The sequence below is a fragment of the Hordeum vulgare genome, chromosome 5H, assembly GCF_904849725.1.
Source record: "Hordeum vulgare subsp. vulgare chromosome 5H, MorexV3_pseudomolecules_assembly, whole genome shotgun sequence".
NCBI classification, from domain to species: domain Eukaryota; kingdom Viridiplantae; phylum Streptophyta; class Magnoliopsida; order Poales; family Poaceae; genus Hordeum; species Hordeum vulgare.
Window position 1 is genome coordinate 55,162,666 of NC_058522.1, and position 14,347 is coordinate 55,177,012.

The following is a 14,347-nucleotide window of genomic DNA, read 5'->3' on the forward strand; positions in this document are numbered from 1 at the left end:
CCCGTCGAGTCCGCAGCTCCTCCTGCCCACAGCAGCCGGAGAGGCTTCCTCGCGTCGCCGCCGGAGCGCCTCCCCGTGTCCCTTTCCTTCGCCGGTAGCGGAAGCGCCTCCGCCGCGCCCCCTGCAACTTGTCAGAGACCAGCCCCGTGGCCATGGCCTCCCTCTCCCATTTGGCCGTGCCGGATCCCACCTCGCAGGGCCTCGCCGGGAACCTCCTCGGTGGCCGCCGCAGCCACCCGCAGCTCCGGCCAACACCCGCAGCGCATGGGCCTCCGCCTTCTCGTGCCGCGCCGCGGCCATGCGCCGCCGCCCCGCCTGTTGCCGCCGTCGCTGCGCCTATCGGGATTGGGAGAACGAGGGCAGCCCTCGTTCACTCGCCATTGACCGTCTCCCCAGCAGGCCGGATCTCCTCCCCTCTTCGGCCCAAGCGCCAGGCCGAGGCCCTGACCGACCCACCTCCTTCGACCAGCCCCACCCCGAGCCCCACTGCACCAGGCCGACCCATGGTAAGCCCCCGCCCGAGCTGCTTTTTCCTCGCCGTAGCGAGATTTAGTTGTAATGCGCCTCACGTTTCGGCCCGATAGGGCTTAGAAGATTTTTTTTGAATTAGTTGTATTTCAGGAAATAGACGATATTTAAATGCCCGTAACTTTTTAACCGTAAGTCAGATCGCGATGAATTATATATGTTTGTTGTGTAGATTTTTGTGTAGAATAGGATTTTGTAACTTGCATGCTTGTTTGACGTAGTTTAGCGTGCCAAATGCCTAGTTTTGCGTGCTGTCTCAATAGGATAGATGCCCGTATTTATTTTCCACGCGTGTTCGAATTGCTCGAACTCCGTAGTAGAAATGTCCATGTTTTAGGAACCCCTTTGCCATGTATTTTAGAGTATTTGTTGGTATTTTTGCATGTAGGGTTTAGTCGCTAGTTATTATTCCGTGTTTAGGACGTATTCTCGCATATACGTGTGGTGTTGATTTTACTTTGCAACGCCACATGTTTTATATGTTTTTGCGGTAGAAAAATACATAGGATTTAACTGTGTATTTAGTTTTACTTTTGAGCAAGTTATTTTGCGTGATATTCTGCATGTTGCCCTCTTATCTCTTTTGTGTTATTTAATCCATGCGTGATATGAAGGAGTTGTCAATTAGAGTTTTGCCCTTGGATGTTTAGTCTAGCCCCCTGGTATTTTTGGTTGCAATAGAAATCCATGTTTAGGTGTGGTTTGCTTGTTCTTTACTTGCTAGGAAATAGTGTAGTTTTAGAGATGCTGAAATATTTTCTAAGTCTGGAATCTGTTATATTTTGTTGCTGTCTTTGCATGAGTTTATCTTGTGATCTGTAGCTCTTTTGAGGTTGGTGCAATGGAGTTAGTTGTAGGCTTTAGGATTCTCTAGCATGCTGTGAATTTTCATGCCATTTGGAGTCCTGTAGCTTATGGTTTTGCTGCTATCAATATGCCTTCAGATCGAAAACCGCAGTTTCATAAACTGTTATTTTCACTAAGTCTGAAACTGTGTTTGAGTAGCTATTTTGTGACTTCTTTTCCATGCTTCCATGCTAGTTGTTGTTAGTTGTATGTTGTAGTGCTTCTTGCCCTCTATCGTGTCATGCCTTCGTTGAGTATATTGGAGTTGTGTAACTCGTAGTTGTGGGGTGTAGAAAATGCTATGTGGCTGATTTTGGCAGATTGTAGTGATATCTTGTTTAGCTCATAGTTTTTGAACCGTTGCTCTGTTTTGATCTTTTCCTATATGAAACTAGCTTAGAATCTCGTGTAGTTTCATATTTTCTTGCTGGTTGTGTGTTTTGAAGTGCTCGTCACCGTCGTTGCACACATTTTGCATTCATGCCATCATATCTTGCGATGCTCATATCTTTTGCTCCGTAGCTCCGTTGGAGTAGTTCTCTATGTGTAAATTGCTTGTAATGACGCGTAGAATCACGTGAACCTATTTGCTTTGCTGTTTAACGAACTTTTAAACGTGTTAGATCAGATCTGGACAGAATTGTAAATTAACATGTGAGGTCGTTTCGGAGGTGCTATATGTCATTTCCGACTTCATTTAAAATGCCTAGATAGGTAGATTAATTGCGCTTCACCTCTTTCCATGTTTAACCACATTTAATATTGCCGTGTATCTAATCGGGATAAAACCTAATAATTAAACATGGAGTTTCGTCAATATGCAACTCGTTGCATCTTGAACTTCACTTAATGTGTAGTGTTTGTTTGTCGTGATTTGTCATGCCGTGTCTTGCATGTGTTCAGCTGCTCATGCATCATTTGTGTTGTGCATCGTGTGGTGTATATCGTGTGTTGATTCTTGTTTCCGGTTTGCTTCAGCTCGATAGAGTTCCGCAAGCGTGTAGGATTGTGAGGACCCGTTGGACCAGATCGGTTCGTCTGTTTCACGGAGTCATTCTTCTTCCAAGCGGGATCTCAGGCAAGATGACCATTTCCCCAGATACCATTACTATCATTGCCATGCTAGTATTACCGTTTCTATCGATTATGTCTTGTTGCCTACCACATGTTAAATATCAGCCTCCCAACATTGCCATGAAAACCTTCAACCTAATCACAACCTAGCAAACCACTGATTGGCTATGTTACCGCTTGCTTAACCATGTGTTAGCGTTGCTAGTTGCAGGTGTAGCTGCTTCCATGTGATAACATGGGTTCCTTGTTATATCACCCTATTAAATGCTATTTAATTTAATGCACCTATATACTTGGTACAAGGTGGAAGGCTTGGCCTTTCTAGCCTGGTGTTTTGTTCCACCTTTGCCCGCTTAGTTTCGGCTACCGGTGTTATGTTCCATAATTGAGCGCTCCTACATGATCGGGGTTTTTATGGGGACCCCCTTGATAATTTGTTTTAGATTAAAGCTGGTCTGGCAAGGCCCAACATTGGTTCTACATTTTCCCAACATAATAATTCTGTTAATACTGAAATGCATAGGGAGTTAGCGCTACCCGAGGAGTAATTCTACATAATACAGGGGGCCAGTGCTGATGGTGCTGGTCCAAAACTAGAGCCGTTTGTGGGGCAAACCCAGGGCAACTTGGGAGATTTCTATCAGGCCACCGTACGCTGTGCTTATCCGTTGTGTCCTGAGAACAAGATACGCGGCTCCTATCGGGATCGTCGACACGTTGGTTGGCCTTGCTGGATTAGTTTTACCTTTGACGAGATATCTTGTGCATCGGGATTCCGGTGATGCTTTGGGTAATCTCAGAGTTGAGGTTTTCCACTAAGGAACCGATGAGATCGCGAGTGTCGTGATCAAGGATTTCTATGCGGCTTGTGGTAATTTGTGATGGACTAGTTGGAGCACCCCTGCAGGGTTAAATCTTTCGGAAAGCCGTGCCCGCGGTTATGTGGCAACGTGGAAACTTTGTTTAACACTGGTTCTAGATAACTTGAAGTTAACTTAACTAAAACTTGCCAACTGAGTGCGTAACCGTGACTGTCTCTTTCATGAGTTCCTTCTCCGATCGAGGACACGGTGGGGTTATGTCTGACGTAGGTAGGCGGTCAGGATCATTCATTTGATCATCAACAGTTCACGTCCGTTATGCGTAGATCACCCCCCTCTTTATTCTTGTACTCGTAAGTTTAGCCACCAAATATATGCTTAGCTGCTGCTGCAAACTCACCACTTAATCATACCTCACCCATTAAGCTTTGCTAGCCTCGATACCTTTGGAAATGAGATTGCTGAGTCCCCTGTGGCTCACAGATTACTACAACACCAGTTCCAGGTACAGGTAAAGGTTACTAGACGTGAGCACGTTGATTGTTCATTTGGAGTTGCTTCTTCTTCTTCTTCATCGATCGAGGATGGGTTCCAGGCCGGCAACCTGGGATAGCAAGGATGGACGTCATTCTTCTTTTCTCGTTTGTTTTCGTCCGTAGTCGGACCCTGCTCTTCTTCGTGATATTTATGTATTGTACTGCTGTGACTCTGATATAGCTTGTGGCGAGTGTAAGCCAATTCTATGTATCTCATCTTTTCAGTACATGTACTTGTAACGATATCCATTCTTGCAAAACGACGAGATGCGCTTCTATCCCTGACGAGGCCCCCGTGCCAAATTGAGGATAGGATTGCATCTTGGGCGTTACAACGCCATGGCAGATTTTCTTGCCGAATGGGTAGAGCAAGAGCAGCTGATAATGCGTTGATGGATATACTTCTCGCCCCTCGTTGGATACCCCAAGTGGAAGGTGGAGATGTAGTCAGTAGCAAATTTGCCTTACACGGAGACTGTAAGGTTTATCTAACCAGGAGGAGTCCTAGGCTCAACAAGTAGGTGTCTTCCGTCCTAGTCAGCAAAAGACGTGGACCTGCACACACAACAAATAACTTTTCTCCCAACGAGTACAGAGAGGTTGTCAATCTCTCCGTCCTTGTAGTTTGCAAAGGATCAAAACACAAGCGGGAAGGTAATAGTGCTTGCAACGGTAAAGTAAATGAAAGCGCTAAATAATGGAGGTGTAAACAATGATGGTGATATGGGCCGGAGCCACATGATTTTCACTAGTGATGTCTCTCTCCCAAAAGATGATAAACAACTATGCTTGGGTAAAAAAATCACAATTGGGCAATTGATAGAATTATGATCGCACCACAATGCTAATTATGCTCCTTGATAGTTAGAGGTTCAATAGTAATGAGCAGTACGCCAAGACAAGTAGACCGTTTATTCATCAGCATCTACTTACTAATCATCCACCTTGAGATATCTCTCCAGAACATCTCTCCGGTATTAAGTAGCGAGCCCCACCCAAAGTGTAAACTCAAAGCAACGAAAAACTGCATTAACAAACTATGTGTAAGGTAAACAATCCTTGCAACCGTGGTCATAAGCACCGTTGTTTTCTCCCTGGTGGCAACAAGCACAACCCCTAGTCTCATGTTTGTGTCACTCAAGCTAGACATCGATGGGCCCGAACCCACAATCATGCATAATGCTCCCTCTTGGAGTTACAATCTACTACTTGGCCAAAGCAACAAAAAGCAACAGAGAACATGCAAGAATCACTAAGGAACATAATATAAAAGGATAATCAAATATATAACTCATAACAATCTGAACATAATCTCATAATCCGTCGGATCCTAACAAACCGAGCATAGCAAAAGCAAGAGAATTACATAGATGCCTTGATCATGTAGGGTAGCTCAGAAGGACTAAACATTGAAGCATAGGATTGGAGAGAAGACATCACATATCTACTGGTCATGGACTCATGGTCCAAGGAGGACTACTCACGGCACGTCCGGGAAGCGTCCATGGCGGTGGAGAAGCTCCCGGAGGTCAATCCTCCCTCCAGCAGGGTGCCGGGAAGAGGTCTCCTGACGCTCCCGATCTTGGAAGCGTTGTGGCGGTGGAACGATGAAGAAATTCATGATTCCAGGAAGTCCGCGAGGGTTTCCTCACGGAACTCTAAATATAGGCCAAAGGAGGGCACCGGAGGAGGTGGGACCGACCCAGGTGACCTCGTGGCGCGGCCTAGGGCTTGACCGCGCGAGTAGGCCGCCTCGGAGGCCCTTGGCCGTCCTCTGGCCCTCCTTCGGTGATCCCGAAGCTTCTGTTTCACTGATTTTTTATATATTTGTTTTGGATTTTTTTTCGGGCTTCGGAAAATTGGGTAAAATCCCGTGCAAAATAGACATCAGTAGATAGAAACTGGCACTGGGTGGACTGAGTTAGTAGGTTAGTCCAAATATGTGTAAAATGATATAAAAGTGTAGCGAAACATATAACAATGTCACCAAAAAGATCATGGAACAAGTAGAAATTATAGATACGTTTGGGACGTATCAATTGCCCCAAGCTTAATTTCTGCCTGTCCTCGAGTAGATAAATGATAACACAATAATTTCTGTGGTGACATGCTAACACACATATAAGAACTTCAAAGTAAAGCAAGTGAGGTGTGCAATTCAAGTCAAGACAATAACAAGCAAGAGTCTATATCTAGTATTGAGTTTAGCAAAGTAACAACATAAAGGTGCAAGAGATCTCGCTGTCCGTGACTGGAATGTCTCCAAATGGTGTTTGCGTGCAAGAAGTGGGAGATGGGTTGAGGTTATAAAATATTTTTTAACTGAGAACTCAATCTACTAAACCTCACACTTAGTCTCCTTCGGAATCTTTTTTTGACTCATCCCCAGACCACTTGTCAGGCACAAGTCAAAATGATCCTCTCCCTTTCGACTTTGAGCACTCATGCAATGGATGAGCGTAAGCAAGATATGTTGGCACTTAGGATGGAAAATAGAATAATGATGGGGAAGTAAGACAAAAAGGTGTGAAAGGCTCACATCAATGAGGACAACCATAGGCGAGAGAGAGCCAAATGATAGATATGATGTGAGGAGTAGGGATTGCCATGTAACGGATGCACATATGAGCTAAGGTAAGCTCTCCAAGCACTACAAGGAATATGCTAATACACGACGCTATTTTTTCGTCGCTACATTGTCACGGTTTTTAATTTACGACGATCTCACGACGAAAAACCAAGCGTCGAAAACGGAGCGTCAGAAATGAACAACAGCGACGTTTTGATTAAAATTGTCGTAACTTTTACGACGATTCCTGGATTGTCGTAACTTTTACGACGATCCTAAATCGTCATTGGCAATCAAACCCAGTCCTACGTGGCAAAATTACGACGAAATCAAAACGTCATGGCTGAAATCAGCCCAACCCATTTCAATTGATCACATTGGCTGGTTTTACTTTTTGGGCCTTTTCTTGTTGGGCTTTTTTTGGGCCTTAGCCTATTTACAGCCACTTCTAATATATTTTTTTCGAATTTTTATGTATCATTATAATTTGGGCCATGGCCTTTTAGTGCCCAAATACATTTGGTCCACTTTCAGTTTTGGCCTTTTTCACAATTTTGAATTCAGCAACTTTTTGTTTCAGAACTTGGTTTCATTTCTATTTGTGAAACAAAGAGGGAATTCAAACAAGCCACGACACGATAGTAGGTACATTTGACAAACTTAATTAATATAAAAATGAAGACACGACAGTAGTTACATTTGACGAACTTAATTAACATAAAAACGAAGCAACATAGGGCAGCCCAAGCACGTGAACTACACTACATGGGACTAGAGCTACCATTTCTACCAGCAACAACTGACGCTTAAAAGTCTTTCTACCATTTCTACCAACAACAGCAACCATCCATCATCAATCAATTACACCACCGTTCCAAAGACTTCAGATCCCCTCCCCTGCTGTTGCTCTTCTAATCCGTGTACGTGAAGTGTACCCGACCTTGAGCTTCTCAACATTGGTAAAGTAGGAAGCCTTCTCCTGCAATTCATAATTCATTCAAACATTAGTGTGGTGCAAGGATGAAACATTAGTGTGGTGCAAGGCAATGGATCTCAGGATAAGAATTAACAAAAAAGGAATAGTTGAACTCATGCAAAATGGCAAGGCGGATATGGAAACTAATATTCGAGCAACAGTTTGAATCGATGAACATAGACTATACAAATCCTAACAAGTCTACAAACAGAACCCTAAACACCACCACAAGCATGTATTTCATGCATGCAGTACCGTCTAGCTCTTGTACGACCCACCTCTCTCTCCCCTTGGTTCTGCTGCTAGCCTGAAGTGCTGCTACTTTGGTACACGATGGAAAGTGCAGAACCAAAACAATTTTTTTACAGGTAGAACCAAGACAGTTGCTACACGAAAAGTCTTATCTCATTACAAGTTGATTAATTTAACATGGTGCTTCCGAACAGAGAAGTTCTTAGATTAAAATATTGAGGTATGGAGCTGGATACACACAGACACAATTGTTTCATAAGTGTTTTTAGTAGACTGTAGCCAACAGCTTTGACCATGCAAAGATCTTATGTGCATGTAACTTAGGGAGACCGTCACACAGAGCTTATACAAATAAATTGCAAAGTTAAAAAACCGATTTTATTGACAACTCTATAAAAATATACAAAACACGCTTAATATCTTGCACATTTTTATAAGTATATTGTGAGGACATAGTGCCCACAATAGCGTACGTAATTTGCAATCCGCTATACCGACCCAAATCCATAGCGAACCCGCTATCCGCTATTTAAAATCGTAATCCCAACACGAGTTAGAACAAGAACAAAGAGACATGGACGGGAGCGAATGGAACCGACATGCTTACCACAGAAACCTGCCTGATGTTGGAGTCTTTCCTGATGTTGGAGTCCTTCCTAAAACTTTGTACGTCACGGCTTCATCATTCGTCTTGAACACACCCAACCTTCTCCTCACTGAAAAATGCAAAAATAACATTGTCAACTTTCTGAATTCTTTCATTGAGAAACTTGTAGAAATCACATTGTCAACTTTCTGAATTCTTTCGTTGAGAAACTTGTAGAAATCCAGCAAAAGACGAATCAGCATTCGCTCTAGGTATCTGTTAACATTAACAGGTGCCCAGGTAAGAGCTTGTAAATTATACATCAGGAATAAAGCATCAACTTTGTTAGGCGTATGAAATCGCTTAGGTTCGCTAGATAACAAAATGCACTGTCAATTTTCAATGCCCTGTTTTATTTAACATGACCAAACAAGTGTTTTTATAGGCATATTATACAACAGCAAAGGCACCCTAATGATAGCACAGGCCCCTATCCAATGAATTTAAAGATAGCACTCTCATTGTATAGAGCAAGCAGTAATGTGCATCATCTATTATCTAATATTCTTGCTAGGAGGAAAACGAACTTTCTGGGTAACCATTGTAAAACTGAACAGTACTGTCCAGAAACATTCCGAGGTTAAAATAATTAAAACTCTTCTGAGGTTAAACAGAAACCTAATCAGCCAGTTTAACTAAACAGCAATGACAACAAACAAATAGACAGGCCAACCAATGAAACCAAAGAAGGATAATCTTGTATTCCAATTGACAGCAAGTTCGAGTCATGACCCACATTCCACAAGGAAATTGATAGGCCGACGAATGAAACCTAAAGAAGAATGATCCAATTGACAGCAAGTATACATCAACACGTCTAGCCAATGTGCATGCTAGCATCCATCTAGTCATAATAAAGCGCGTCATGTTGTTAATTACACCTAGTCAAGAGTCAAGACAAGCTCAACTTTCAGAAAAGTAGATGCACATTTCCACGACTAATTAAACATGCAATTCACATAACTACATAAAACATGCAACACCACCGACCAGCTTCTTCCTCAAGATGCAGTCTATCTTCCATCGATGGAAGATGAACAGAGAGCGTGCCTGGTGCTGCTTTATATTGAGCAAATTCATCACTATGGGTAAGTCATCTTGCTGTAGGCAGAGTGGATAAAGAAACAGTCAGTGAACCTCAACTAGCAGTAGACAGACTGAATCCAACTCTTAAATCATAAGAAATGACCAGCATGACCCATTACCTGGGCTGCAGAAAGGGTGTCTCCTCTAATAGCCTAAAACAACAGTTATAAAATGTTAAAACCTTAATTAAACACCCATAAGAATCTTCAAATTTTTTTTGACATTCTACAGCAGTTGGTTAACCTGGAGGCATAAATCACAGAAAATGCAAAATACAAGTAGAGTACAAATGATTGGATACAATAAGATAATTACTTTGAGCAAAGGATCGTCGGTGGCTAGGTTGCAGGCGTCACTGGAGAAGTCGAGCACGGTGATGCAGTCGGTGTGGCCCCTGAGGGTGTTAAGGTCGAGGTGGTGGTGCTTCTTGGCTGCCTCCTGGAAGAAAACACACAGTAGAGCTGAGACCACACTCACTTCACATTCCAATATATGTCTATGGAACTATGCATGTATAGATTCCAATAGAAAGTGCAGGAATGGATGCTCTCCTACAATACACTTCGAATCTAACCGGCGCAGGACAAACAAGACAAAAGACGACTATGATGGAGCAGGTGATTAACATTTAACAGTAGCAGCAAACGCGTGGACTTGATCGATTACTACTGCACGATAAAACCTCTAAGACATGCAGATGAACAAATTCACACAAGTAATCATATATAAATGGAAAAATAAAATATAGGACCTCTGCATCTGCACGTACGGCGCTAGATCCATCTTGTTTTCACACAAGCATTCATATATCAGTAACAATACATTGCTAAAATGCTTTGCAGCAAATAATCTTGACCAGTAAACTGAAAGTCATATGTGGAGGTTAATAGGCTGAAGTGTACCGATGCCACATTGTGATCACTTGGTGGTGAACTTGTGATACGTATCTAAGGCATAGGCTAGACTAGCTTCACCAAATTTAGTTAAGCATCTAAGCTTATGAAAGGGATTTTTTGAAAAGCAGTAGACTATATGTAGCTAGCAGAGGAAAACTCCAATTTGTGCTGGTTCTTTCTCTATATTATTTGTAATCACAATCACTTGGTGATAATTTGTGGTAAATCGCGTGTAAGCAATGCTAGAGAGGATAAAAAAGGACCAAGGCATCTACACATGCACCCAGCCAAAACTCTGTCTAAGGTTTTTATTTTAATGAACTCATTCATCATTTATTCAAAATTAAACAAGTCTTACTACACCTTAGTAGACTAACAATAATTCGAACAGGTATGAAATATCATAGTGGGAAAACAAAGCAACATCACAGTTGGAAAAGAAGTCGACTACTTGCTTGAAGAAACAAGAGAAAGAAATGAATCACCCGCAAAAAAAAGACAAAAAAAAGAAAGAAATGAAGATACACTGCGAGAGATATTAGATAAATATTTTATTGTTATAGTGATGCAAGACGACAATACTTTCAACATCGGTCACTACCACTTTCAGGTGAAATCTACTGAATGTATGACCAACAAAGATGCTGGCTCCCCTACCATTACACAACGTAACAAATCCAAACCCAGCTGGACAACCCTGTTCATCTACTATGGTATCAAGCAGCACAGCACAACACAGACCAGTTTGCTTGGAACAGCACCATCAACAGAGTTTGGTCGAGGAACAAATGAAAAGCTATTATCACATTACTATGAGGTATAACAATTACATTCTTTTATGCAATACAAATGATTAGAAACACATCTTCACTCCTCTTTCTTAATTGAGACTACACAAAATATGTAGATTATAACTGAAAAAGACCAGATAGCTCACAGATACAGGGGAGCAAAGCAAAGGGGGAGGTATATATATATATATACCTCAACAGAACTGCGATGGTGCTTTCCTGTCCGCCTGGCAGTCCCTCCAGAGACCAAGAACAACAGCTGGGATCATAACGCAAGCTATCGCATGCATACCAAATATCCCCACATCCTCCATTACAGAACCGACCATTTCCCCCTGAAATGGTAGGATGAAAATGAAGTGATGAACACACACGGAAGTAAGCTACTACTACTACACATAAGGAAAACCTGAACTACGAAATTAATTACTTAACATAACATATATGGTAACTTAACTAGAACATGCTGATAACACTTGCCTATGTACTGTTGCACTGCAATTTCGACGGGAATAAAGGTAACATGGAGATAATTTGCACGATACCTTCTTGAATCCCGAAGTGGATCCAGATACAACTGCAATCACGTAGGCCACGCACACCAACAGGACGGCAAGCGCGAGGAAAACGAGGAAGCTGTAGACGCAGACCTTGAACGCCCCGTACATGAGCTCCTGGAGGAAGAGGAAGGGGGCGGAGCCCTCGCCCCAGGCGCGGCCCGCCACGACCTGTGCAGCCGAGGCCGCAGAGGTGACCCACGCAGTGGCGAAGAACAGGCAGGCGAGAGCTCCCGCCAGGACGCACTGGACGCGCATGAGCATGAGCATCGGCGTGAGGGCGAAGCGCACCAGCATCGGGGTGAGGGCTAAGCGCACGAGCGCCACCGCCACGACGACGATCCACGCCGACAGGGGCGGCGTTGGCGGGCAGGGCAGCGCCGCGTCGGCGACGGCCATCGGTACGGAAAACCCTGGTTGGGACGCGCAGCGAGGGGCGGCCCACGCCAGGATCCCCGCCAGGGCTCTACCCCGGTTGCATAGGGAAGCAGTGCGAATCAGGAGGAGAGGCGAAGTGGAGGGAGCTGGAGGAGGTCGCGGTGTTGGGGTGAGGTGAGCAAGGGGAGGGAGGTCCGGCACGGTCGGTGGTGGAAAAGGGGCGCCGTGGGTGAGAGAGCGAGGGGGGCCTTCCCTCGTGGATGGGGTGGCGGCGTGGGGTGGACTGGGAGTGAGGTTGTGGGTGGATTTAGGGTTAGATGGGGTTAAATACCCCCGGTTAGGTGGGCTGGATGGGGCCGGCCCAGTTTGGGCCAAGGGGGGTTTCTTTCCTCCTTTTTATTATTTATTTCTATTATTATTTTATTATTTAAAAGCTTTAGTTTTATTTTATTTTAGCGCAATAAAACCCTTTAAAGTTAATAGTTTCTAAAAACAATTCTCCTAGGTAATATACGACACATCCGAACATTTTTTTTGACATTCAAAAACTTTTATCGCTTGACTTTATTTTGAAATTCAAATTCGAACCATTTGAACTAATGCGAGATCAACAATAGAAATCATGGTGACGTGGCAACACTAGTGTGGAATCACTGTAACTTAATTACATAAGTTACTATAACAACAGTTGAGGATGTCACGCCGACCTCCACCGAGCCCTCCATCGAGTGTGGACGCCTCAGATTGGATATAGTAGGGTAATCCATGGGAAGAGTTATCATTGGTTGGAAACATCTATGATTTAGGAGGAAGCGGGCCACATTCATGGCATAGTTTGATGATCCCTTTACTAAAGGGTATCTATTTAATCAGAGAAACACCAAAAATATTCTAGTATTCAACCACTAGCAAGGAACGGATATGATGATGGCATGATTTTCATCAACTATAAAGCAATATAAAATGTAGTTGCTTCACAAATTAAAAATATTACCAGAAACAAAGATTGGATGATGAGCTCACATGGATTGTTAGATGGGGCTAAAATTTTATGGAGAACTATGTTTTGGGCACATAGAAGATGTGGAAAAAATTCAACTCATCAGGATACTCCTATCTAGTACTTCCTTCACAAAGTTGTTAGCTGAACACAAACTTTGGAAATTTGCTGAGAAAAATTTACTAGGCAAATGGTTACGAAAGTTTTCATGAGGCAATGATTTGGATAGGAAAGGGTGCCCAAAAAATTTGAGGGTAATCAAAGAAATATAAATAGCACTTTCTTCACAAAGTGCTATTCTGAACAAAATAGGAAAATGAATATTGCTGAATTATTTTCGAACTATGGAAGGAAGGGTTTTAAAATATTTGAGGAATACATGATCCAAAGTATTTATGAGAATTTTTCGAGAATTTTTGGAATGACATAATAGTAGGTTGCTTCACAAACTAGGATGAGGTGGGATAGAATGGACCCATGAGTGACAGGTCAACATAGTTAGAACATGTTACGACATTTTTATAATCGTCGTAAAAGTTATGACGATCTCATTTTATGTGGTTACGACGTTTTTGACTCACATCATCGTAATTTATATGTAGATTTGATCCCCTCAAACGGCTTACGACAATATCGGATGAAATCGTCATAGATTTATGACGAATTCATCAACGACATCTTAAAGAACGTCATGTATGAGCATATTTCTTGTAGTGAATGGAACTAGTGGGGGTGCATCCAACTTATTTGCTCATGAAGACCTAGATCTCATTTGAGGAGGCTCATCATTGGAATATGCAAACCAAGTTATATAGTGTAAGGGTCCCCACATAGTTATGCATGAATGATAATCTCTATGTAGTACCAATATAGCAATGGAGTACAAGTGTGGATCTTTCAAAAGGAATAACAGTGTTGTCCCCTTCTCTCTTTTTTTCTTCTTTTTTTCTCTTTTATTTATATATTTTTGTGGCCTCTTTGGCTCTTTCTTTTTATCTCTCATTTGTCCTCTTTGGGATCTTTTGTTTTGTCCACTTTGTAATCTTTTCCTCACTTAAGGGCAACACTCTATGTTTTACATGAATAGAAAGAAAAATCATCACACTTTATAAGAAGTACTCAACATAAAGACAAGTGAAAACTATCATGATGTATGCAAATGTATGCCTCCGCCAGTGTAGCAGGATATGCAATGATACTAGCGCGTCATGTAGCAGTAATAAGGGCAAGGCCCAACCATCATGCGGCTCTACGATCAAGCAAAAGCATGTATGCCACGAATATCAAGTCAAGAGATGGTGGATGTTGCATGTCAATGTATCTCAGAAAGGCTATGGAAATGCCTTAATAGGTAGGTATGGTGGCTGTTTTGAGGAAAGATATAATGAGGC

General features: G+C 42.7%; 1 protein-coding gene across 1 annotated transcript; it reads right to left on the reverse strand.

Annotated features, from left to right (window-relative positions):
- Positions 1–7,257: 7,257 nt before the first annotated feature.
- On the reverse strand, positions 7,258–11,977 carry LOC123396306. Its single transcript, XM_045091276.1, has 7 exons — positions 11,567–11,977; positions 11,226–11,356; positions 10,972–11,026; positions 9,650–9,772; positions 9,454–9,486; positions 9,239–9,349; positions 7,258–7,353 (listed from the first exon to the last, which is right to left on the reverse strand). Exons 1-7 carry the CDS (start codon positions 11,975–11,977, stop codon positions 7,258–7,260), a joined length of 960 nt encoding a protein of 319 aa, XP_044947211.1.
- Between the last annotated feature and the right edge of the window lie 2,370 nt (positions 11,978–14,347).